This window comes from Canis lupus, chromosome 12, assembly GCF_003254725.2.
Source record: "Canis lupus dingo isolate Sandy chromosome 12, ASM325472v2, whole genome shotgun sequence".
In the NCBI taxonomy this organism is placed as follows: Eukaryota; Metazoa; Chordata; class Mammalia; order Carnivora; family Canidae; genus Canis; species Canis lupus.
Window position 1 is genome coordinate 5,006,517 of NC_064254.1, and position 25,437 is coordinate 5,031,953.

The following is a 25,437-nucleotide window of genomic DNA, read 5'->3' on the forward strand; positions in this document are numbered from 1 at the left end:
GTCGCTGAGCAGGGAGCCTGATGCAATGCGGGGCTTGATCCCAGGACCTTGGGATCATGAGCTGAAGGCAGATGCTTAACTGACTGAGCCACCCAGGCTCCCCGATACTATTTTTGTAAAAATATTTTGTTTATTTGTTTGAAGGAGGGGGAGGAACAGAGGGAGAGCAGGGGGACAAGCAGACTCCCTGATGAGCAGATCTCATCAAGCCCCATGAGGCTTGATCTCAGGATGCTGAGATCTTGACCTGAGCTGAAACCAAGAGTCAGATGCTCAAAGGAGTGAGCCACTCAGGTGTCCCTGTGAGAGATACTATTATCTTCTCCATTTTATAAATGAAGAAACTGAGGTTTGGGAAGATTAAACCATGGATGGCCACATAGATTAGTAAGCAGTTAACTCAATCCAGATATGTCTAAAGCCAAAGTCTGTTTTTAAGATGATCTTGGCTCTCCTTTGCTCCCAGCGTTGGGGTTATGAGTGATTTATATTCTTTTATGTAATCTTTCCTGGATTTTCCTATCTCTCTACACCAAACATGTATTTACCTATGTAGTCAGGAGAAATACATATTTTGAAGAAGAGAGGTAAAAGAGGAATATGCAACAAAAACATAAATAGGAGAAAGATACTGTATTGAACAGAAACATGTTAAGGTCTGGGATGCTTCCTTTGCCGCACTTTGTAGTTGTCTCTTATCACACTATCAGTGTGCATTGCGAATATACAGACGCATATACATATATGTAAGCGTCTCACTGTCTTTGAGGGCAGGGGCCCTGTCATTTTTATCTCTGTAGTTTTGCTTAGGGAAGATATCCTCCAGCATAGGGCTTCAGGACATGGTACGCACTTGGTAATTGTTGATGGAGGAGAAACCACAGAGATGAGAAACCAGTGACTGGAAGACACAATCAGAAAAGGTTTTGCTGGACTCCACAGGGTTGGGAGTGCTGAGAGGGCGACTAGGGAGCCAGGGAGGAGTTTAATGGGACCACGTGGGTGTGGTGGGTACGGACAGTGCTCAGGAAAAGGTTTTGGTTTTGAGGCAAGAAGGCAGGAATTGAAAGGGAGGAATGTGACAGTCGCAACCCTCCCCTCCCAATTTTTGTGTGTTCCCCCCCCTCCATCCCCCACCCCCGGCTCGGGCGGGTGAAGAGGAGTCTCCGTTCCCCGCGGCGGGAGTGCGCGGTGGGCGGGCCGCGCCTCCCCAGGCCGGGTCCTGGGTTTCCACTCCCTCCCCCCGCCCGAGTCCCGAGCGCTGGCCGCGGTGCTGAAGCCGCGCTCTCGCAGGAGGGAGCAAGGAGGGGCCGCGCGGCGGCGGAGGGGCGGAGCTCTCTGGAGCTCGGAGCTGGAAAGGGGGGCGGGGGGCAGGGCGGCGCCAGTAGGCCTGAGACTCTGGCCGGCAGGAGAGGAGGCAGGACAGGGAGACAGCCTGGCTGGAGCGGACAAAGGCATCTGGACAAGCTTCCCCCAAAGAAACCAAGGTTGTCTTCCTTGTCTTATTTCCTAATTCTCTTTCTTCTACCTTGCAGGGACCCCCATCTTGCACCCCCCCAGCCTCCTCCCCAAACTCGGCTTAGGAGTGACCCACTTCTAGGCCTCCATCTGCAAAGCCACTGGCTTACAGCCCCCAGGATTCCAGCCCAGGGCCTACAGCCTCACCATGGTGAAGCTGCTGCCTGCCCAGGAGGCGGCCAAGATCTACCATACCAACTATGTGCGCAACTCGAGGGCTGTGGGTGTGATGTGGGGCACACTCACCATCTGCTTCTCTGTACTGGTCATGGCCCTCTTCATCCAGCCCTACTGGATCGGTGACAGTGTTAACACACCTCAGGCAGGCTATTTTGGCCTCTTCTCCTACTGTGTGGGCAACGTGCTGTCCTCTGAACTCATCTGCAAGGGTGGCCCACTGGACTTCTCCTCCATTCCCTCTAGAGCCTTCAAGACTGCCATGTTTTTTGTGGCCTTGGCCATGTTCCTCATCATTGGCTCCATCATCTGCTTTAGCCTCTTTTTCGTCTGCAACACAGCCACTGTCTACAAGATCTGCGCATGGATGCAGCTGGCTGCAGGTGAGCAGGATTAATGGGAGGGCAAGCAGGGGCCCACTTCAGGCTATAGGGTAAGCTGCACCATTCCATCCTCTGTGAAGCCTCCGGGTCTCTTACCCAGTCGTTCTCCTTTAGTTTAATTTTATTTTTTTTCAAAGATTTATTTTTTTTTTTTGAGTACTCTCTATACCTGACATGGGGCTCAAACCTGCAACCCCAAGATGGAGAGTCACTGGCTTCACCGACTGAGCTAGCCAGGTACCCTTTAGCTATTCTTCTTTAACCCAGTTCTACTCTATGCTCTGCCGAAGCTTCTGAGGAGTAGAAAATTTTAGAATGGCTAAGACCAAAAGGATAGTTGAGGTCAAATTGTTCAACCCTCTCATCTTGCAGATGAGAACTGAGGTCCAGAGAGAGGAAGTGACTAGCCCAAGAACACACAGATAGTTGATAGAATGTGTCCTGACTCCCAGGCCACCACATCAGAGGTTATTGTTGCTCTGGGAAGGAAAAAGAAGGAAGCCTCCATTGTTGGCCCTGTGGGAATAGTATCCAACCCAGGGCAAAATAAGTAAAGTACATCCTAGACAGCTCTATCTCCCACTTCTGGGCATTTGTTCTTTCTTCTTTAAGTATCCCCAGATCCCTGCCTTCAATCCTTCCCTCCCACCCCAATTGTTCTGAGGGAGATTCTAAGGTCAGTCATTGATTTGGAGTGTTATGCTGTGACCTTTCCCATAGAAATTTGCATTAAGTTCCCTCTTTCTTGGTGGAGTGAAAAGCTTTATTCCCTAGTTATCAGTTGCCATACTTGAGGCAATAAATGACAGTGATATTTTGTGATGGGGCAGTTGGGTGGTGGCTAGAGTCTTTTAAAACTATGTGGGATTGGTAGCTACTTATGGTGCCCAGAGGCAAGGCCTTCCCCTTTTTCTTGTTCCTGGCCCAGGCAGCCCTCTCAGTCTTTGGGTCAGCTGGTCCTGTTCTCCTCTAAAGCCTAGAAAGAGATGGCTCAAGGCCTTGCCCTGTAGCCCTTGGTCCCTTTCTACTCCAAGGTCATGCACAGACTGCCCATGCTAGGGAGATGTCCAGGAGCAGTGGTGGGACTGCAGACTCCAAAGAAAACCATCTTGACATCGTTGGTTAGAATGAGAAGCAGCATTATCCACAATAGGGGGAATGGTGCCAGGATCAGAATCCCAGACAACCGAACACATAGACTCAATACTCTGTCAGAGTTGGAGGGGACCCCAGAGAGCTGTGGGTATCCCCCCAGCTACAGATGAGGAATCTGGGGCTAAGAAAGAGGAAAAGACTTGACCAAGACTATAGCAGAGCAACTGGCAACTAAGGACCAAGGGGAACTAAAGCAGTGGGTTCCAGGAAACTAGATGTGTTCCAAAGATATTTTTATGGAAGCCACATATTTATGTAAGTGTAATGACTTATAAAGCACTTTCATATATCTCATCTAGAAGAGCCCCATCCCTACCTAGGGAGGTAGCTAGTCCTCTTATTTTATAGATAAGGCTCTTCGTGGGTAACTTGTCTTTTAGCAAATGGACAGGACCTTTGATTCCGAATCTTGTACTCAGGCTACTGACTTGGCTCCAGAGCTGCCTCCCCAGTCTGTCCACCATCTCCCTCTCCTCTGGTCTCTATATGATGAGGGAGGGGCTGGGGCAGGGCTGAGGTTAATCTTGGGCAGTGGGGAGAAGGAAGGGGAATGAAGATTTAGCAGTTTTGTGACAAACTGGCATGCTTACCAGCTGGCCCTCCCTATCAGAACTATGGAATGCTGGAACCACAACCATTCCTTTCATTCTTCACACTGCCCCCTCCCACAACCTCCTGCAACAGGTGCTATTTGCTGAACAGGCAGTGCCTGGGAGAGTTTGGGTGGGGGAGGCATCATCAGGCCATTTGAATTAGACTCTATGTCATGGAGCTGGAGACACTGATAGCAGAAGTGGCCAGATGCCATCCTATGAAACATTTATGTCAGGGGAGAGCGAAGGTGGTGTCATGTTCCATTCTTTGGTGTAGGGGAATGGAAGATGAGCCAAAGGGAGGGACGAAGAGCGCATGTACTCTGCAGACAGCAACTGGGACATGCATCCATTTGAAGATGTCTCAACCAGTTAGTTTAATCGAGAAACCTGAGATCAGGGAAAGGGACAGGAGAAAGGAAAGAGGATAGATAACTGGGGCAGTGTGGGGCTATAGTTTAACAATGTTAATTTAGCTTCTGGATGCCAGTTGTAAACTGTGTGTGGTTCTAGCTCCTAGAAACATAGGTAGGGCAAGTTGCATGTCTTTCTGAGTCTTGGTAACCTCCTCTGTAAGAATGTAGCAACAGTACCTCCTATCACAAGGTTCTGTGAGGATGGGACGTATAAGGCATATAAAACACCTTCTACAGTGCTTGTCACATAGTAGGTGCTCAGTAGCTGTGAAAAAACTCAAAAACAACTTTATCAGTTAGGATAGGTGAGGTAACAACTCTTAAATCCAAGTGTCTTAAAACAAAAGTTTATTTTTTGCTTGTGGTACATGCTTATTGAGGATCAGTGCTCTCACAGTTCTCTCCTGGAACCCTGGCTGATATAATATCAGGTGTCAACCAGCTTTCATCATTGCAGAGTGAAAGGGAGCTCTGGAAGGTCTCCTCCTAGCAGTTAAACACTCTACATTTCTGCTCATATTTTGTTGTCTAAGGGAAGTCTTATGGCCTTGCCTAACTTGAAAAGAGGAGACCAAGGAAGTATAATCCTACTATGTACCTGAAATATTTGTGAACACCTCTAATGCCATGCACATCCACTGAAGCTGCTTCCATTTGACTTTAGTGCCAATAATAATAGCAACAAATGGCAGTAACTGGCTGCTTGCTATGAATCAGATGCTGCAGTGAGCATTTTCTCCACATGACCACACTTAATCCTCATAATACTGTTATGAGTCATGCATTATTATCTCATTCTTTTACAGATGAGAGACTGGAAATCAGAAAGGGTAGGAAAACTTGCTCGAGAATAGCATGCTGGCCTCCCCTTAGACCTCTGAGACACTATAAATAGGGTTGACCCCTACCATGTGTCCAGGTGCCTGGGTCAGGTGCTCACAGAGGGTTGCTTCCAGGTTAGAGGCCCTGGGATATTTTCCAGAGATGCTATGGAAGGAGAATTGTGCCAAGGGGAGGAGATGGGGAGAATGGAAAGTCCATAAGGAAGACTTCTTTCCACATTGACCTGTTCCCCCTCCCACCACGGTTAAGGTAGGGGCCATGCTAGTCACCAAAGCACAGGTCTTACACTAACTGGGGAAGGACATAGGTTTTACCAAAGAGCTCTGGGAGGGTTCCTGCTCTCCTTCCCTAGGTATATACCTGAAACACTTCTCATTTTGTCACTAGGTATGAAATGTCAGGACTAAATACATTCAGCTCTTTGGAGAAGTGTGTCTGGGAGTTGAGGGAATTAATTTTGGGGTCAAAAAAGTCAGGATGAGTTCAGGTGTTGGCTCTGCTCTAGCTGGATGACTGGGCAACTCACTTGGTTTCTCTGAGACTTCAGTTTTCTAATCTGTAAAATGGGATATTAATACATGGCCTACTTCACAGAGCTGTTGTCAGAATCAAGAGAAAAATGGTATGGGAAGTATTTTGTGACCTATAAGAGAACTATATAAGTAAGCTTGTCCTGTATAAAATCAAAGGAGAATTGATATACATTTAGGTGAGGAGGTGGGATCCTGATCTTTATATTTTACTGTACATTCATTTGATCTGCCGACCTTCCTTGCAAGCAGAAGCTGAGCTCAAGGTAGGTAACTAGGTCCTGTGAGGTTCTTCTTAGGTGCTCCTGGGTATGGTACAACCTTGGAACTAGAGAGCCTTCAGGCCTGTGGAAGAAGGATCAGGGATGGGAAAGTAGCACAGATCATGGAAGGCACCCCTTGCCTACATGGTGGTGGTCCTTGGGGTTGCCTTGGTCACATTCCAGGATTATGTCACCTACTTGTGCAGCTGAGGTGGGATGGTCATTGGTGGGAGGGCATGGGAGAAGTGAAGAGAAGGTAGGGAAAATGACATTTTTGGCTGTAAATACTAAGTCAATGAACACACAGGATGGGATAATCGTAGCTAACACTCATGACGTACTAAGTATGTGCCAAGCACTTTTCCGTTATTAACCCATTTGAACCTCACTACAATCCAAATGAGTAGGGACTATTCATATTCCTACTTTACAGATGAGGAAACTGAGGCCCAAAAAATCTCAAGTGGCTTGCTCTGGCCCACGCAGTTAGTTAGCAAAGAGCTGGGCTTGGAATCCAGGCTGACTTTGCTAGTGTTTCCCCGCTTTTCCTATTGAGAGAATTACCTGAAAGAATGTTTTATTTTTATTTTATTTTATTTTTTTTAGATTTTATTTATTTATTTATGAGAAACACAGAGAGAGAGAGAGAGAGAGAGAGAATGAGGCAGAGACACAGGCAGAGAGAGAAGCAGGCTCCACGCAGGGAGCCCAACGTGGGACTCCATCCCGAGTCTCCAGGACCAGGCCCTGGGCTGAAGGCAGCGCTAAACCACTGAGCCACCCGGGCTGCCCTGAAAGAGTGTTTTTTATTTATTTATTTATTTATTTATTTATTTATTTATTTATTTATTTTTAATTTTTATTTATTTATGATAGTCACAGAGAGAGAGAGAGAGGCAGAGACATAGGCAGAGGGAGAAGCAGGCTCCATGCACCGGGAGCCCGACGTGGGATTCGATCCCGGGTCTCCAGGATCACGCCCTGAGCCAAAGGCAGGCGCTAAACTGCTGCACCACCCAGGGATCCCGAAAGAGTGTTTTAAAAACAGGGATTCTTGAGCTCTGGAAATCAGCATTTTATTTTATTTTATTTTATCTTATTTTATTTTATTTTTAAAGATTTTATTTATTTATTCATGAGAGACACACACAGAGAGAGAGAGAGAGAGGCAAAGACACAGGCAGAGGGAGAAGCAGGCTCCATGTAGGGAGGCTGACGTGGGACTCCATCCCCGTTCTCCAGGATCACACCCTGGGCTGAAGGTGGCGCTAAACCACTGAGCCACCTGGGCTTCCCTGGAAATCAGCATTTTAAATAAATATTAGAGATTCTTAAATTCAGGAAAGGGTTAGCAACTGCACTGAACTCTACTAAGTAAGGCTTGAAGAGGCTTATTTGCTTGAATGAAAAGTTCATGAAGGAAGAAGCCAGAGATGGGGCTGGAAAATTTTGTGTATTCATTAAATCTAAGATTCCCAAGTTGTAGAACATGCCATTATTGTATGTGCTGTAAGGAGGAAAAATACTTTTTTTTTTCTTAAATAGCAGAATGTGGGACTTGAACTTGCAACCCTGAGATTAAGACCTGAGCTGATATCAAGAGTCAGAGCTTCACCGACTGAACCACCCAGATGCCCAGGAAAAATACTCTAATCAAACGATGGCCTGAAACTTTCTTATTATACTTATTTCAGAGCTATTGGAGTATGAAGAGATATTCATCTTAGGAGTGATGAGTTCTCTGGGCTGGGACCAGATTTTGGCAGGGTTTGAAGCCAGGGTAGCCGATGCTTCATCAAGTCCACAGTGAGGGTCGTGGCTGAGGGCCTAGTAGGACCACCTGGTGCCATGGCAGGCTCTACTGAGGAGCTCTGCTTTCTGCCTCTACCCATGACCAAGGGCAATTGACTTTAGTTCTTGGATCTTTAATTTTCAACCATGTGTTCTACAAGAGTGATGGTAGGAGCGGTCCCATATGTCACAGGCTGTTAACACCAGGAGAAGGGAGGTGACAAGATGTCAGCAGTGCAGGGTGGGAGGTAGCAGGCAGAGCATACCCAGTCTGACAGCATCTGCACCCCCTGCTGCCCTCTCAGCCACAGGCCTGATGATTGGCTGCCTGGTCTACCCAGATGGTTGGGACTCAAGTGAGGTGCGGCGCATGTGTGGGGAGCAGACGGGCAAGTATACACTGGGCCAGTGCACCATCCGCTGGGCCTTCATGCTGGCCATCCTCAGCATCGGAGATGCCCTCATCCTCTCCTTCCTGGCCTTTGTGCTGGGCTACCGGCAGGACAAGCTCCTCCCGGATGACTACAAGGCAGATGGAAAAGGTAACTCTCATCCCCCAAGGAGGTGGGGCTTCCTTTCAGCCATTGGTCCTTGGCCAAGGGTTGGGGACACCAAGACCAATCAGACATGCCCTTATTCCAGAGGCCAACGGTCAGTGGGGGTTTGCAAGCCAGCAGGTGATGAGGTGATGACAGCAGCTGTCTGTGATAGAAGAGTGTCTTTCCTTCTCCCTCATGCCCTCACTCCTGTCAGGGTCTACAGAGGAGAGAACCCTGGTCCAGCCTGGGGAGGTAGGTATGGCCTCCTATAGAAGGCAGCACTGACTGGGTCTTAAAGTTCACTGGGAGTTTGCTCAGTGCAGAGAGAGGAACAACAGGTTAGCAGAGGGCTGAGTTGTGGGGGCTAGAGGAGAAAGGCAGGTTGGGGGCAGATGTGACAGCTTGTGGAGTGCAGACGGTGGGTGCTCCCTTGAGTTAAAAGTAGCTTTGGGGTTCTCTGTTTCATTGTTTTTTAATTTTTTAAAGATTTTATTTTTTTATTCATGAGAGACACACAGAGAGAAAGAGGTAGAGACACAGGCATAGAGAAAAGCAGGCTCCATGCAGAGACCTCTCCAGTCTCCTTTCCCCATAGTTGTCTTCACCCCATTGACCTGAACTAGAAGAAAGAGGCAAACTCCCTTGCCCCCTCGCCCCCCATGACCAAGGACCCTTCCCAGACGAGGAACTTAAAGCCCGGAAGGGAGACCCACCCAGAAGTACACAGAAAGGTGGTGCAAAGAGCCCAGAACTCTGGGCTTCTCTGGCTCAGCCCAGGGCCCACTTCTCCATAAGGAAGTAATCAAACATCTCACCCTTCTTTGTAAATAGAAGAGTGACTCCCACACCTAAGCTAAGTGGTTAAAGATGAAAAGCAAATTATTAGAATGAGCTGGGCCAAGGAGGAGAGAAAAGAGAGGTACCTTTCCATTTTAGGAGGTGCCTATAGCTTCTAGGTTCTGGGGATACTCAAAGCCTGGGTCCCTTGAAAACCCCATAAAGGGAAAGGAAATGGAACTAGCAATCCTGTGAGGACAGGTTGGAGGTGGCGAGTCTAGCAGCAAGCTGCACAACCAGCACTTTCTCCATTGATGGAGGGTTTTCCAGAAAGGCTTTAGCAGGAGCTGCTGGAGGCATTTTATTTAGCTCTCATCCTCAAGGCAGGGCCAGCCTTAAATCTGTCTGGACACAGCAGAGAACACCTTTATATAGCTCATTTGCATTCTTTCCTTTTCAGAAAGGATTCTTTCAGCTGGAAAGAAATTTCATTGACATTATCCACTCATTCACCTGTTTAGCTCACAACCCTGAGATCAAGACCTCAACTGAGATCAAGAGTCAGGGTCTACAGAGGAGAGAGCTACTTAACTGACTGAGCCACCCAGGCATCCCCACATACCTCCCTTTAAAGTCCTTTCTTTGGGCAGCCCAGGTGGCTCAGCGGTTTAGCGCCACCTTGGGCCCAGGGTGTGGTCCTGGAGACCCAGTATCTAGTCCCGCATCGGGCTCCCTGCATCGGGCTCCCTGCGTGGAGCCTGCTTCTCCCTCTGCCTGTGCCTCTGCCTCTCTCTCTCTGTGTCTCTCATGAATAGATAAATAAAAAATCTTTAAAAAAAGTGCTTTCTTTTAAAATCTTATTTTATTTTTGAAAAGATTTTATTTATGTGACAGAGAGAGAAAGCCCAAGGAGGGGGAGCAGCAGAGGGGGAGGGATAAGTTCCCTGCTCATCAGGGAGCCCGATGTGAGGCTCCATCTTAGGACCCTGGGATCATGACCTGATCCAAGGGCAGATGCGCAACCAACTGAGCCATCCAGGTGCCACTCCCCCCCCTTCCCCCTGCCGCCTCTTTAAAGTGCTTTCTTATGAAGAGATGGTTTTGTCCATTTGACACTTTTCTTTACAAATCATAATGTCAGTTGGCTCTCCTCTCCTTCCCTTTCTCCTTTCATATCCCCTCGACCTGTTTTCAATCTTTTCAGATTTTTTTCTCTCCATATTTTAGTTTCTTCACTATCATGCAGGATTTAATTCATCCTTTTTGTTTATTATCTGTTAGAAAATACCCAAATAACCTTTCTGAATACATCTAACTATTCAGTGAAGTAGTTATTGCCTCTGTCAAAGCACAGAATTGAATCAGGAAAGCAGAGTTTGAATCCCAGTTCTTCCAAGTCACTTTCTTCAAGGTAAAAAGGGCAACACCAACTCCTGCTCTGTTACCTCCATTAGTGTGTGGCATGAGCGAAACAATGAAAGCAGGAATGAAGCCTTGCACAAGTACAGAGTTGCTGATCCACTCTTTAAGAGTTAAGGAGGCAGAGGAGAATGAGTGTGGGCTTTGGAGTCAGACCTGGATTTAAAATTTGGGCTCCACTGTTATCTAACTGTGACTTTGCAGAGATTGATTAACTTCTCTGAGTCTCAGCTTCCTCATCTGAGCCTCATTTTTATAGAGAGAGATAGGCGGCAGGTTTCTCTTCATTTGTAAAAAATACCTACTTCAAAAAATCATGAACAAGATAAGGCTCAGCAACAAGATAAGGATATGTGCTCTTGTCACTGCTGTTGAAGACTGTACTGGAGGTTATAGCCAGGGAAATTAGGCAAGAAAAAGAAAGAAAAGAAATCCAGTTTGGAGAGGAAGAAGTATAACTATCTCTATTAGTAGATGACATGATTTTGCACATGGAAAATCCTAAATAATCCACTAAAAATCTATTAAAGCTAATATATAACATCAGCAAAGTTGCAAGATACAAGCAATATACAAGAATCTATTGCATTTGTATACACTAGCAATGAACAATCTGAACATGACATTAAAACAATTTCATTTATAATAGCATAAAAAAGAATAAAATATGTATAAATAAATTTAACAAAAGAAATATAAGATTTATACATGAAAATTAAAAAACATTGTTGGAAGTTATTAAAGGCCTAAATAGATGGAAACATCCATGTTTATTGATCAGAAAACTTAATATATTAAGATGGCAGTGCTCCCCAAACTGATCTACAGATTCAAGGCAATCCTTATCAAAATCTCAGTTGGTTTTTTGCAGAAATTGATAAGCTGATCCTAAAATGGAAATGCAAGGGACCCAGAATAGCCAAAACAATCACAAAAAAGAAAGAGATTGGAGGACACTCATGTCCTGATTTTGAAACTTACTACAAAGCTACAGTAATCAAGATGGTGTGGTACTGGTATGAGGACAGACATACAGATCAATGGAATAAAATGGAGATTCCAGAAATAAAGCCAAGCATCTATGGCAATTTTTCTTTCTTTCCTTTCTTTCTTTCTTTCTTTCTTTCTTCCTTTCTTTCTTTCTTTCTTTCTTTCTTTCTTTTATTTATTCATGAGAGACACAGAGAGAGAGAGAGGCAGAGACATAGGCAGAGGGAGAAGCAGGCTCCCTGTGGGGAGCTTGATGTAGAACTCGATCCCAGGACCCGGGGATCATACCTGGAGGCAAAGGCAGACACTCAACCACTGAGCCACCCAGATGCCCCAGGGAAAATTGATTTTCAACAAAGATGCCAAGACCACTCAGTGAAGGAAAAGAATAGTGTTTTCAGGGATCCCTGGGTGGCGCAGCGGTTTGGCGCCTGCCTTTGGCCCAGGGCACGATCCTGGAGACCCGGGATCGAATCCCACGTCGGGCTCCCGGTGCATGGAGCCTGCTTCTCCGCCTTTCTCTCTCTCTCTGTGTGACTATCATAAATAAATAAAAATTAAAAAAAAAAAAAAGAATACTGTTTTCAATAAATGGTGCTGGAACAACCACATGCAAAAGAATGAAGTTGGACTACATAGCCACCTCACAATGTATATAAAAAACTCAGAATGGATCAAAGACCTAAATGTAAGATGTAAAATTATAAAAATCTTAGAAGAAAGCAAAGGTATAAATCTTTGTGATCCTAGATTAGGCAGAGGTTTCTTAGATGTGATACCTAATACACAAGCAACTAAAGGAAAAATATAAATAAATCGGATTTCATGAAAAACAGAAACTTTATTTTTTTAAATCCTTTTTTTTTTTTAAGATCTTATTTATTTATTCATAGAGACAGAGAGAGAGAGAGAGAGGCAGAGACACAGGCAGAGGGAGAAGCAGGCTCCATGCAGGGAGCCCGATGCAGGACTCGATCCCAGGTCTCCAGGATCACACCCCAGGCTGCAGGCAGTGCTAAACCGCCGCGCCACCGGGGCTGCCTGAAAAACAAAAACTTTAAAGATTATCAACCAGAAAGTGAAAAGACAATCCAAAGATTGGGAGAAAATACTTGCAAATAATGATTCTAGTATCCAGAATATATTAAGAACTCCTACAACTTAAGTAAAAAATATAAATAACCCGATTTTTAAAGTGGGCAAAGGATTTGAACAGACATTTCTCCAAGGAAGGCATCCAAATAAGCATATGAAAAGACAGTCTTCGTCACTAGTCATCAGGAAAATGCAAATCAAAACCCCAGTGAGCTATTTTACAGTCACTAGGATAAAGTCAGTAAAAAAGATGAACATTAACAGGTGTTGGTGGGCACGTGGGGAAATTGGAACTCTCATATGCTGCTAGTGAAAATGCAAAATCATGCAGTTGCTGTGGAAAACAGAAGGGCAGTTCCTCAAATGGTTAAACATAGAGTTACCATGTGACTAGATATGTAGATATAATTTACTCCTAAATGTGTGTGCAAGAAAATTGAAAATATGTTTGTACCACAACTTGTATACAAATGGTCATAGCAGCCTAATAGCCGAAAAGTGGAAACAACCCAAATATGCATCAACTGATGACTTGGGTAGACGATATGTGTATATCCGCCCAGTGGAATATTATTTAGCTTTAAAAAGGAAAGAAGAGGGGTAGCCCAGGTGGCTCAGCGGTTTAGCGCCGCCTTCTGCCCAGGGCGTGATCCTGGAGAGCCAGGATCGAGTCCCATGTCAGGCTCCCTGCATGGAGCCTGCTTCTCTCTCTGCCTCTCTCTCTCTCTCTCTCTCTCTCTCTGTCTCTCATGAATAAATAAAATCTTTAAAAATAATAATAAGAAAGAAAGAAAGAAAAAGGAATGAAGTGCTCCTAAGTGCTACCATATGGATGAACCTTGAAGACATTGTGAGAGGAGCCATACACAAAAGACCATATGTTGTATGGTCCCATTTATATAAAGTGTTCAGAATAGGCAGATCCGTAAAGAAAGAATGTAGGTTTCAGTAGTTGTCCAGAGCTGTAAAGAGGGGGAAACAGGGAGTGATTGATAATAGGTTTCTCTTTGGGGCGATGGAAATGTTCTAGAATTGGATATCAGTGGTGGTTGCACAACTCGGTGATTATACTGACAACCCACCAAGCTGTACACTTTAAATGAGTAAATTTTATGTTAGTAAGTTATACCTCAATAATAAAAAAAAAAGACAGTGTGAGGGATCCCTGGGTGGTGCAGCGGTTTGGCGCCTGCCTTTGGCCCAGGGTGCGATCCTGGAGACCCGGGATCGAATCCCACGTCGGGCTCCCGGTGCATGGAGCCTGCTTCTCCCTCTGCCTGTGTCTCTGCCTCTCTCTCTCTCTCTCTCACTGTGTGCCTATCATAAATAAATAAAAAAAATTAAAAAAAAAATTAAAAAAAAAAGACAGTGTGAGGGATTAGATAGTGTGTATAGAGCACTAACAGTGTCTGCATGTTATACAGGTGATTCATAAATATTAGTTCTCTCCCCCTTCTGTCCTTCCAGCATCTCCAACTTTTCACAGCATCCATCTGCCCACCCAGTAACAGCCCCTGCACTCCATGTGCCCACCGACAGGTTCAGGCACTGGGGGTACAGGATTGAGGGAAGAAGTCTAATTGGACCTTCCCATCTGATAAGGGACACCACAGGCAAAATGGAATCACAAGCTGATGAACATTATGAAGAAAAAAACCCCTCAAGGCTTTTTGAGAGTGAATGAAAGAAATCTGATCTAGTTTGGAGAGGGAGAGGGAGTTATCCTGAAAACAAGGCTTGGTTATAAACAAATGATGTTCTTTTTCCTTGCAGAGGAAGTCTGAAGCAGCTGAAGGGTTGGTGAGTAATTCCATTGTTGGGTGGTCTTCGTGCTTTTGCGAGGGCTGTGGCCTCCCTGGCTGGTGGGGCTGGGGAGAGGAACAAGGACTCTGGCAGGGGCTCACTGGCATCTGAGACCCTCTCGTTCTACTTCTGTCTCCAGAAGGGGAAAAAGAACAGGAAGAAATAATTTATTTTTTTTTAAAGTTTATTTATGATAGTCACACAGAGAGAGAGAGAGAGGCGGAGACATAGGCAGAGGGAGAAGCAGGCTCCATGCACCAGGAGCCCGATGTGGGATTCGATCCCGGGTCTCCAGGATCGTGCCCTGAGCCAAAGGCAGGCGCTAAACCGCTGCGCCACCCAGGGATCCCGGGAAGAAATAATTTAAAACAGGCAGGTAGTTTCATAAACTCATCTTTCTCTGGAGCCTGGCAAAAAAGAACAGACTGTTTAGAAGTCATTATTCTAATTTGGGCCTTTATTTTCAGGAAGATTTTCAGTGGTTTGTAAGAAACATAATAGAAAACTTAGTAAAATAAAAAATAAAAGTCACAGAGAAAAACAAATATTCCCAAAAGCTAGGCTAATAGAAATACTGTGTTGAGTATTAAATTTAGCTTTATGCTTCTTGATAGCTGAGGCAAAAGAAAAATATGATGTAACCAGTTTTAATGTCTGGTTGAAAAGGAAGCACAACATATCAATTTCCTTATTGTCTTTTAAGTTTCCAAAATACGGAATATTAAGGAACACATTAAAAAAAAAGCTCATCATAGTATCACCTTCCAGATGCTGCCACTTAATGAGGACCTCCAGCAGGCCAGGCACTTTGGGGAGGAGGGATTATCTACATTTCAGCTATTTTAATTTTTGCAAAGTACCTTCCAATCCTTGACCACATATACTTTTCTGAATAAATGTAAATTAGTATTGCTCTCCTCCTGCATATTTATTAGATGATTCTCAAACTCTAATATGCATACAAGCCACCAGGGGTCTTGTTAAAATCAGCTTCTGATTCAGTTGAAGTGGGGCCACAGACACTGTGTTTCTAACCTGCTTCTCATAATGGTTACACTTTGAGTAGCAAACTATTAGACTATTAGAGCATGAACATTTTCACATCTCTTATCAATGTTCGTTACTAAGTATTTTTTTAAGATTTTATTTATTTAAAGATGTTATTTATTCTTCAGAGACACATAAAGAGAGGCAGAGACACAGGCAGAGGGAGAAGCAGGCTCCCTGTGGGGAGCCTAATGCGGGACTTGATCCTAGGATCCTGGATCACGACCTGAGCCGATGGCTACGACCTGAGCCGATGGCAGACGCTCAACCCCTGAGCCACCCAGGCAACCCAAAGATTTTATTTTTAAGTAATTTCTATGCCCAATGTGGGGCTTGAGCTCACAATCCCAAAATAAAGAGTTGCATGCTCAATCAACAGAGCCAGCCAGGTACTCCCGTTATTAAAGTTTTTAAAAGCCACCAACTCCACAGCACTGGTGTACCATTTAATTGCTAAACTAGACCTTGGTTTTTACCCATTTAGGATTGTTCTCACAGATAATAACTTTTTGCTTCTGCTGATAAATCTTGGATTGGAATGACTGAATCAAAGATAACTACACTTTTTTCTTTTTGCACTCTTTCAAAAAATCTGAATAATGGGGACGCCTGGATGGTTCAGCAATTGAGCATCTGCCTTCGGCTCAGGTCGTGATCCTCAGTTGGCAATTGCGATCGAGTCGCGCATTGGGCTCCCTGCAGGGAGCCTGTTTCTCCCTCAGCCTGTGTCTCTGGCTCTCTCTCTGTGTCTCTCATGGATAAATAAATACAATCTTTAGAAAAAAAATCTGAACAATGTATTTAAAGATTTTATTTGAGAAAGAGGAGAGAGAGAGAGAGTGAGCATGAGCAGGGGGAGGGGTAGAGAGAGAGGTAGAGGGAGAAGCAGAGGCCCCGCTGAGCAGGGAGCCCAATGAGAGGCTCAATCCTGGGACCTGAGCTGAAGGTGAATGCTTAACTGACTGAGCCACCCAGGTGCCCCTGAACAATGTATTTTAAAAAAACAGTTCACCCATTTCTTACACCTCACTGTCCATATGTTTGTTATTGTTGTTGTGTGTGTGTGTACCTTTCAGGATTCCACATATGAGAGTATATGTAGTATTTGTCTTTGGCTGAGTAATATTCTATTGTGTATATGTAGCACAATTTTTAAATCTATTCATCTGTTGACACTTAGGTTATAAATAATGCTGTGATGAACATGGAAGTGTGTGTATCTTTTTGAGTTAGTGTTTTTGTTTTCTTTGGATAGATACCCTAAAGTGGAATTGCTGGACAATATGGTAGCTCTATTTTTAATCTGTTGAGGAACCTCCATATTATTTTTCATGGTGGCTGCACCAATTTATATTCCCACTAACACTGCACAAAGGTTCTCTTTTCTCCACAAACTCACCAACACTTATTTCTTGTCTGATAACAGCCATTCTAACATGTGTGAGGTGCCCTCTCACTGTGGTTTTGATTTGCATTTCCCTAATAGTTGAACATCTTTTCATGTGCCTGTTGGCCATGAAGAAGACATATGTCTTCTTTGGGAAAATGTTTATTCATATCCTTTGCTCATTTTTTTTCTAATGGATCATAGGTTTATTTTTTTAAGGACTTTATTTATTTATTCAGAGAGAGAGAGAGAGGCAGAGACACAGGCAGAGAGAAGCAGGCACCATGCAAAGAGCCTGACATGGGACTCGATCCAGGGTCTCCAGGATCACGCCTTGGGCTGCAGGCGGCGCTAAACCGCTGCACCACCGGGGCTGCCCTCCTTTGCCCATTTTTAAATTAGATTGTTTTCTTGCTACTAACTTAAATGAGCTCTTTATATATTTTGGATATTAATCCCTTATCAGATATATGACTTGCTAATGTCTCCTATTCAGTAGGTTGCCTTTGCATTTTGTTGGTGGTTTCCTTCACTGTGCAGAGCTTTTTGTGTAGTCCTGCATGGTTTTTCTGCTTTTGGTGTCAGATTTTTTTTTCTTTTTTTTTTTTTTTTTTTTTTGGTGTCTGATTCAAAAAGCACTGCCAAGACCTACATCAAGGAGCTAACTGCCTATGTTTTCTTCTAGGAGTTTTATGGTTTCAGGTCTTATATTTAAGTCTTTAGTCCAATTTGAGTTAACTTTTGTGTATAGTTTAGGATAGTGGTCCAGTTTCATTCTTTAGCATGGGGTTGTCCAGTTTCCCCAGCACCATTTATTGAAGAGACTGTCCTTTCCTCATTGTATATTCATGGCTCCTTTGTCATAAATTGACCAAATATGCAGGGGTTTATTTCTGGGCTTTCTACTCTCTTCCACTGATTGATGTGTCTGTTTTTATGCCAATACCATACTCTTTAAGCTTAGTTATATAGTTTGAAATCAGGGAGCCATGATGTGATGCCTCTAGCTTTGTTCCTTCCCAGATTGCTTTGGCTTTTCTTTTTTTACAACATTTTATTTACATCTTATGAGACATAAGTTATTACCTGAGGCACATTGAATACTATCTTATACATTAAGGAAATGTGCATGTCTGGGTAGAACTAAATCAAAATGTGAACATACATGGGGAAGTTTTTGTTTGTTTTGATTTGCTTTTTTAAAAAATGTCAAATTTTATACTCTTGCCTTTTTTTTTTAATACCACAGGTCATCTATTTCCCTGACAATGGAAAATTAAGGAATCAAATTCTTCAGAGATAAGAACTTTTTCCTTCCATGCTTCCCTGTCCTTGGCTACTATAGGCCTGATGTTCTCGTTCTGAAGCCTTTCATGATAGGATTAGAACCTGACATTCTCCTGAGACAAGACAGAAAACTTACAAGTGAAGCAGAACTACAGTGACCCGCATCAAAGATATTCAGAGAGACAATGGGTGGTACTCTACCCAAGCCCCAGCTCTCTTCTTATCCCCTTTACACCAGCGATCACTTTACCCTCTAGAGGCTTCTCTGTAAAATGAGAGGGCTAAATGAATCCATGTATTGGGGCCCCCGAGGTCAGATTCTCCGACAGACTGCATTGAACGCACATTGGAAACTGCCACTCAGCTCTAAAAGGGCAGCTGAGAAAGAGGTGATTGTAAGCCTGCTAGACCATTTCAGATTGAGGTATTGGGGGTCCTTTGCTTCTTCTCACATTTTTTAAAAAGATGTTCTTTATTTATTCATGAGAGACAAAGAGGCAGAGACACAGGCAGAGGGAGAAGCAGGCTCCATGCAGGGAGCCCAACATGGGACTCGATCCTGGGACCCCAGGATCACGACCTGAGCCTAAGGCGGTGCTAAACTGCTGAGCCACCCAGGCTGCCCACATTTTGTTTTCTTATTGATGATCAGGGGTGGGTAAGGAATGGAGGGGCCACTGAACCTGAATCCATCAGGAAGTCCTATTAAGACTGGGTGAACACAAAATCTAAAAACTTAGGACTTTAGACTACTCCCTGCCTAGGGGATGGTACATAGAAACAGGGTTTTGTTGATCATTCACAGTGGATAAACCTGAGGAACAGGTGTTTTTTTCCTGGTCGTGTGCATTCACTAAGAAGATGTGGCTGCTGGTGGAGAGGAGAGGAGGTAAATGATGAACTGTAATGGATCTTGTTACTTGACCAAGGAGCTGTCACTAACACAGTAAACCATAGGTTTCTCATTCCTGGGCTGCAAGGCATGCTTTTTTTTTTTTTTTCCTTAAACACTACCCCCAACTTATAACCTAGGCGAGGGTCCCATGTTCTACTGAATGAGCCAGCCAGGTGCCCCATAGGGCATGCTTTTTAACCAATGCACCAACAACCCACTCAGTCAGTGTGGTTTCTTGTACAGTTCAGATGGATTAGGAATGAGTACCCCAACACTGTCCTGTTGTTGGTAATGGGAACTAGTAGAATGGGACTCAAGGGTGATGATGTTTATATTTTTGTGTGTTGATAAAATTGTCAGGCATTTTATGCAGACCTCATGAATGACAGACTCCCAACAAATTCCATAGCTTAGTGCCTTTTCGAGTTATATTCGTTTACTTCTCATAATTTTACGTTTTATATAACTTTTCTAAAAGTCTACCTTCTAAAAATTTCTTGCTAAAATAGTAACTGTGGTGGTCCACAGAAGCTTCTGGGGCACTTAGGGTGCGCTTGCCAACAGCCTGCACCTTGCTCTTGGCAGGAACAGCACGTTTCACCAAAGCACTCAAGAGTCAGTTTACCAATAACCAGTGCTGGGAAGGATCTGCAGATTTAAGTCAGATGACCCAGATGACCTTTTGCTTTATGTTAAAAAAAACTCAGAATTCAACCTCTCAAATCACAGTATTGATTTTGGTTGATATCTAAGTAACTGTTTATCAGCTCAAGTGGCTTTCCTTTTAAATTCTTTTTTAAGATTTTATTTATTTATTCATGAGAGACAGACAGACACACACACACACACACACACAGAGGCAAAGACACAGGCAGAGGGAGAATCAGGCTCCATGCAGGGAGCCCGACCTGGGACTCAATCCCAGGTCTCCAGGATCACGTCCTGGGCTGACGGCGGCACTAAACCGCTGAGCCACCCGGGCTGCCCTCCTTTTAAATTCTTAAAGGCAGGAATCTCATCTCTGAAAGCATTAGAGAATCAGTAAAGTCAGCACTCCTCTAACCAAGTATTCCTCACTTCAGGCTTGCCTCTGTTGGGCTGGGCTGTTGGGCTGGTTGTGAGGCCCAACTGTTACCAACAGTGACTAGGCCTGAGTAGATGTGGTCGAGAGGACCAGTCATTTGTATCAGAGATGTGAACTGGAAGGATACTGGAAATGCTTTCATTGTCTTACATCCTTGTATTAGTTATCTGTTGCTGTATACCTAACATGTTACCACGGAACTCAGTGACTTGAAACGTTTTAATTTTTGTGGGTTAGAGATCTGGCAAGAGTTAGTTAGGTGTCCCTGTCTCAAGGTTTCTCACAAGGCTGCAAGTTGTCTAATCATTCTGAACTCAGTGGTTGTCTGCGGGAGGCAGTTTTTCACAAGCAGCTGGACTGAGGGCCTCCCCAGAAGGTTCTCACATGGCAGCTTGCTTCTCCAGAAGAGTTCCAGGACAGAGCAAGGGAGAGGCACAAAGAACAGCAGCCACAGCCCTTTGTAACCCATCTCAGTAATAACACCTGTCATGTTCACCTTAATCTGTTACAACAGTCACAAAGTCGGCCTGAAGTCAAGGTGAGGGGATTATACAAGTGCATTAGTATCAGGTGGGAATCACTGGGGTCTTTTTTAAAGTTGTTTTTCAAGTTATTCATGATTTTCTGCCGAAATGGGCACTTACCAGAATGCTTTTATTGAAATGAAGGTTAGATTATAGTAATCTTACTTGCTGATGGCTACATGTGTTTTGTAATAAATTACATTGAAGATCAAATGAGGGCTCAAACCCTCAAAACTCACCCCTTTTGTTATCTCAATTAGACTGATAGTAGGGTCCACTAATTTCCAACACCAATAGTACCTTATTTACTTATGAAATCCAGAGCAACAAATGCATTGTCCTAAGGGCACAACTTCTAGGAACATAGTTCAAATTGTAGACAGCCAATGCACTTATACAAAGTCCAGTTTTGGCAAATGGGAGGACAAGGCTTGTCACTAAAATGGGCAAAAAGTAGATCTGAATGAAGGACAAAGATTATGATGACAAAGCCTCCTCGCTTATAAGAAATGGTACAGCCAGCAACACTACATACCTAATGTAAATTTGCTTGATTTTAAAGAACTTCTAAACATGATCTCAAATTTTCTGGCTTTTTAACTGGGTTATAGGATATCACAAGGAGTTGGTATGAATATTTGTGCAAATACTTAAAGTGCAAAGACAAATGTGTATCGGACATGTAATTTTTAAATTCCAACTTTTAAAAACAAGACTAGAGACATAAAAACAAACTTCCTTCTCAGGAAGTCTCAAGGTTCATAGATTTTATGTATGTTTACATATTTAATCTTCATATACTGCAGAGTGTGCAAGACATCTTAGTTACCAATGCCCTGCTAACTCCAAAGGGACCAAATTGGTGGGCAAAACAAAAAAGGACTATTCAAGTTTCTCTGGTGTCATCAGGCCTTATTTTTCGAACAAATCTCTAATTTTATTATCAATAACTCACCAGTATACAGTAATTTAACAGCAAATCCCTTTCCTCGTAGGGACAAACTGGAAGACTCAACAGGCTTCAAAAATAGAATGGGCAGTAATAAAGTTCACTTGCAACCTGGGCTGGCTCTGGAGCAGCTAAATGGTTCCCCTGTGGACACCTGAACCCTGGTTTGCTGGTTCTCCTAGGATAGCGGTTAAGTTTCCCCAAACCCTTGGGAGTTCCAGGCCATACATTTAACACAAGGCTTAGAGAGACTGCCTACATTGGTCAGTCTGGGGAGCACACTGGCTTGATAAATTCTAGTTTAATTGTTTAGGTTGCTTTTTAAATGTTACATTCTCTTCTGGTCAACTACAATATGAACACAACTATGTATGTCTTATATGACGCAATTAACTAGAAGATTTTATATAGCTCAGGGCTGGGGAAGAACTTTCTATGAACAACACTTAACACCACAAATAAAAATGAAAGGCAAATTAAAAACTGGAGAAGTAGGTGATGGAAAAATGACTAAAATGCATGATCTTTAATACAGAATAAATCTTTATCAAATATGGAAGCACACCAAAGAAAAAAGCTGGGCAATGTAGCACATAACCCAAAAAATACAAATGGCCAATAAAACCCATCAAAGTTTGACTTCACTAGTCATCCACTATGCAATTTAAAACAAGATTCTCTTGTTTTTTGGCAATCAAATTGGCTATTGGGAATAAAACGAGTGTGATCATAACAGGCCCATTCACATACTGTTCATAGCACAAGTCTTCACTCTTCTTCACGTAAGTTAGGGGACATTACAAACCATAAAAATTTGCTTATTCTCTGGCCCAGTCATCCCATTTTTAAGAATTTATCCGAAGGAATGAATTAGAGAAGGGTACGAAAGCCTGTGTACAATAGGGTTTGTCATGCCAGTCCTTAGGCTGAGTTCATAAACCTTTGGCATTTGCATATACTGTGATTGTAATCTGAGGGTGGAGTGGTAAGGACACACTACAAATATTCTGGGAAAATACCATTGAATATAGGGAATAACAACTGTCCTAAGATTTTCCAAGACGTACTCTGTTAATGTCACCTACCCCCCAATTTCAAGATAGAAGAAAGTGCACCTTGGTGGCTCAGTTAACTGTCTGGCTCAGGTCATGATCTCAGGGCCTGGGATCACCCGTATTGGGCTCCCTGCCCAGCAGGGAGTCTGCTTCTTCCTCTCTCTGCTCATGCTTTCTCTCTTAAATATTTAAAAAGGAAAGCTAACATCATAAAATGAGTATGTTCCAGCTGTACAGTTTCACTGCATATTTAAGTTCAAAAAGCATACTCAACCTTTCCTGCATTTTGAAGCATGGATGAGACCAATTTGGGCAACAAAGGAACAGAAATGCTCTGGAAACATGTAGGTTATTAAATAATTTGTTTATTGTACTGCATTTATAAAGAAAACAGACAATGCACCCAGTAGAAAGAATAAAAATGCATTTGGGGTTGTAACTGACAGCAATAGAAATCCTTTAGTGAGATCATGGCAATTCGACAGTATTATGATTAAGTTCAATAAAGGTAAATGGGGTACTTGGAAGATCAAATTCTATAGCTGCCTCTTTCTACGGCTTCTAATTCATCTGGCTCCTTAAATAATAGGGGGAAAGCCCTTATTTGGTGGGAAAACATTTCCAGAAAGAAGTTATAGGTTCTCTCTTATTAAAATTTCTTCTCACACCAGTTGATAAAACGGGGCCTTCTGTATGTGTTTTGGTTATTTCACTTTTAATATCATCACCAGAATTCCTGTAATTTAATTGCACAATTGTTATTTTACAGTATAGACAAGAATTCAGTTCTAGTCTGCTATTGCTTTAGATGTATATATCGCTGAAAAGCCAAAGTGGATTAGAATTGCCGAAGGATTTTCCCTGCCGTTGTTGGATACAATCGCTTTTCTTTATTCTTGATAGGTGCATAGACAGCCTCACTTAAAATTCTTTCTACAGGAACATGTCTGATTTCAGGACTACCCAATCAAGGATCCGATGAATGGCTGGCCATAGTTACTTAGGGTTCTAGGTTTATGAGTTAAATGGATTGCATAATTGCACCACTTTTTCCTTTGCTGTTGTTGGTGGGGAAAATGGCAGAATCTGGCCTCCAATCTCCCATGTAGAGAGTCAGCTACCTGAAAGTCTCATAGGCAGCTCTGCTAGTAGAGCCTCAACTTGCACCTCCTTGGCTTTCGGTCAATCAGTCCTGGAGCCGCCTCCGCAGAATGCTGCAATCCCCAAGGCCCACCTGGTCTGTGCTGAACAAGTGGCTGGGACCCCAAACCTGCCCTTCTCTTGCTTTCCAATATGACCCGAGGAATAGGTAATGTCTAGGACAAGTCTAGAAGAGGCCCATCCTAAAATAAGATTCGCAAAGCCTTTTCTCGTTTAAAAAAAAAAAAAAGGTAAAGAAAAAAGCCTCAAGTACATCTTAATTATCTCAAAATTGCAGTTAAAAACTTACATTATACAAAGAAATAGCAGCAGAGAGTGGCTAATCTTAAACCAAAAAACAAACAAAAACCCCAATAAACAAAAAAACCCAACCCCCAAACCCCAAAAAGTGCCATCCCCCCTCCTACTTGGCCTTGGTTCTTTTATGTTGGGATTTCATTCAAGACCTGAAGCCTCTGAGAAAATGAGAATGGCAAAGCCACAGAGGAAAACTGCTTCATGGTTAAATTTTGGACAAGGTAAAGAAAATGCTGTAAATAGAAGTAGGGGACTGACTGGAAAAGAACCAGGAATTCTAGGACATTTTCTTCTTAGATGGGAAATCTCAAACCCAGATCTCCTTTCTAAAGTCATCCTGAATTCTTTAGTTATGGGGCAGTAAACTCAAGTGCAATGAGTAAAGTGCCAGCCAGATATTAAAACAAAAACCAAAACAACCAATCAAAGTAACTCCGCAGTTAGGGTGACAGAAGACACACAGAAAAGGACTTTTTGTAGAACATCTGTGGTTCTGAAGAAATGTCCATGGTTCTATCTGTGTCCACCAAAAATCAGACCAAAGATTTAAGAATCTCAGAGTCACGGGAGGATGAAAGGAATTTCATAGTGCTTTGAACAGTGATAAAATGGTACCCAAATTTGGTGTTTATATAGCACACTTAAAAAAAGATAGTAGCTTCAAAGTCGCAGGACAAAATGTGAACATGAGAACAACAGAAACAATCCAGGATGATGATGCAGCCTAGATACAGCAAGTTTAATGTCTCTGCTGTACACAGAAGTAACACCCTTTTCCCGTTCTCATCCTTATGATGGCAATAGGAGATGCACTAGAAAATTTGACTCTTAGAGTCAGTGAATAAAAGGATGAGCTCATCATCTTCATAGCTCTTTTTAAAAAGGATGCTTATAATTTAAAGGGTGTTCTAATGGAAAGACAAGGGTACAGGGTGAGAGGCTGTTTCACATTTTAGTCTTTGGCAGAGCCCAATCAAGGCCAAATTCACTTAGGATGCCCAATTGCTGTGGGGGGTGGTGTGTGGGGTCTCCACAGGGTCAAGTAAGCAAACCCAAATGAACATATTGATTAAAAAAAAAAAAAAAAAAAAAAAAAAAAACAAAACCCAAAAAACCCAGGAAACCCTTGAAGGAAGAGCTTCACCCTAAAAAGGGAAGAGGGAAATGCCTGGCAGAGAGGGGCGAGGGTCAGCATGTGATCTCTGCTGCGGTGCTGGGCTGGGGCTTAGGAGTTGAGCCAAGGGTGCCGGAGACAATCGGCGGCAGTGGCTCTCTTCTCGGGTATCAGCTCCAGCATGGGCAGTAAGAAATCCGTGAAGCCAGCTGCCTCTTCCTGAGACCACTCATACTTCTCCACTAGAACCTCAAAAAGGCCCCAGGGTTTCAGTTTCGTGATGTGTTTCAGGTCACCTACAGTAAAGACAATACAAAAGAAAATGACTGACATGGACAAGTGAAA

General features: G+C 43.4%; 2 protein-coding genes across 5 annotated transcripts in view; one reads left to right on the forward strand and one right to left on the reverse strand.

Moving 5' to 3' along the window:
• The first annotated feature begins 1,153 nt into the window (after positions 1-1,153).
• Positions 1,154-25,083, forward strand: LHFPL5 (LHFPL tetraspan subfamily member 5). 4 transcript variants are annotated; one of them, XR_007401113.1, is made up of 6 exons: positions 1,154-2,078; positions 7,975-8,211; positions 8,312-8,460; positions 14,263-14,289; positions 17,976-18,402; positions 18,819-25,083. XR_007401113.1 is itself a non-coding variant. In XM_025418561.3 (4 exons), exons 1-3 carry the CDS (start codon positions 1,667-1,669, stop codon positions 14,271-14,273), a joined length of 660 nt encoding a protein of 219 aa, XP_025274346.1. In that variant the 5' UTR covers positions 1,157-1,666; the 3' UTR covers positions 14,274-14,289; positions 17,976-25,083. The 4 variants fall into 4 exon arrangements, 2 of the variants coding, with proteins under 2 accessions (XP_025274345.1, XP_025274346.1); XR_003124657.3 differs by having other exon boundaries at positions 17,976-25,083; XM_025418561.3 differs by lacking the exon at positions 8,312-8,460 and having other exon boundaries at positions 1,157-2,078; positions 17,976-25,083.
• Positions 22,866-25,437, reverse strand: part of SRPK1 (SRSF protein kinase 1) — a 94,043-nt gene continuing 91,471 nt past the window's right edge. The window contains 1 exon segment of the mRNA XM_025418559.3: positions 22,866-25,388. Within this exon segment, the coding sequence (XP_025274344.3) occupies positions 25,204-25,388 (185 nt within the window). The 3' untranslated portion in view covers positions 22,866-25,203.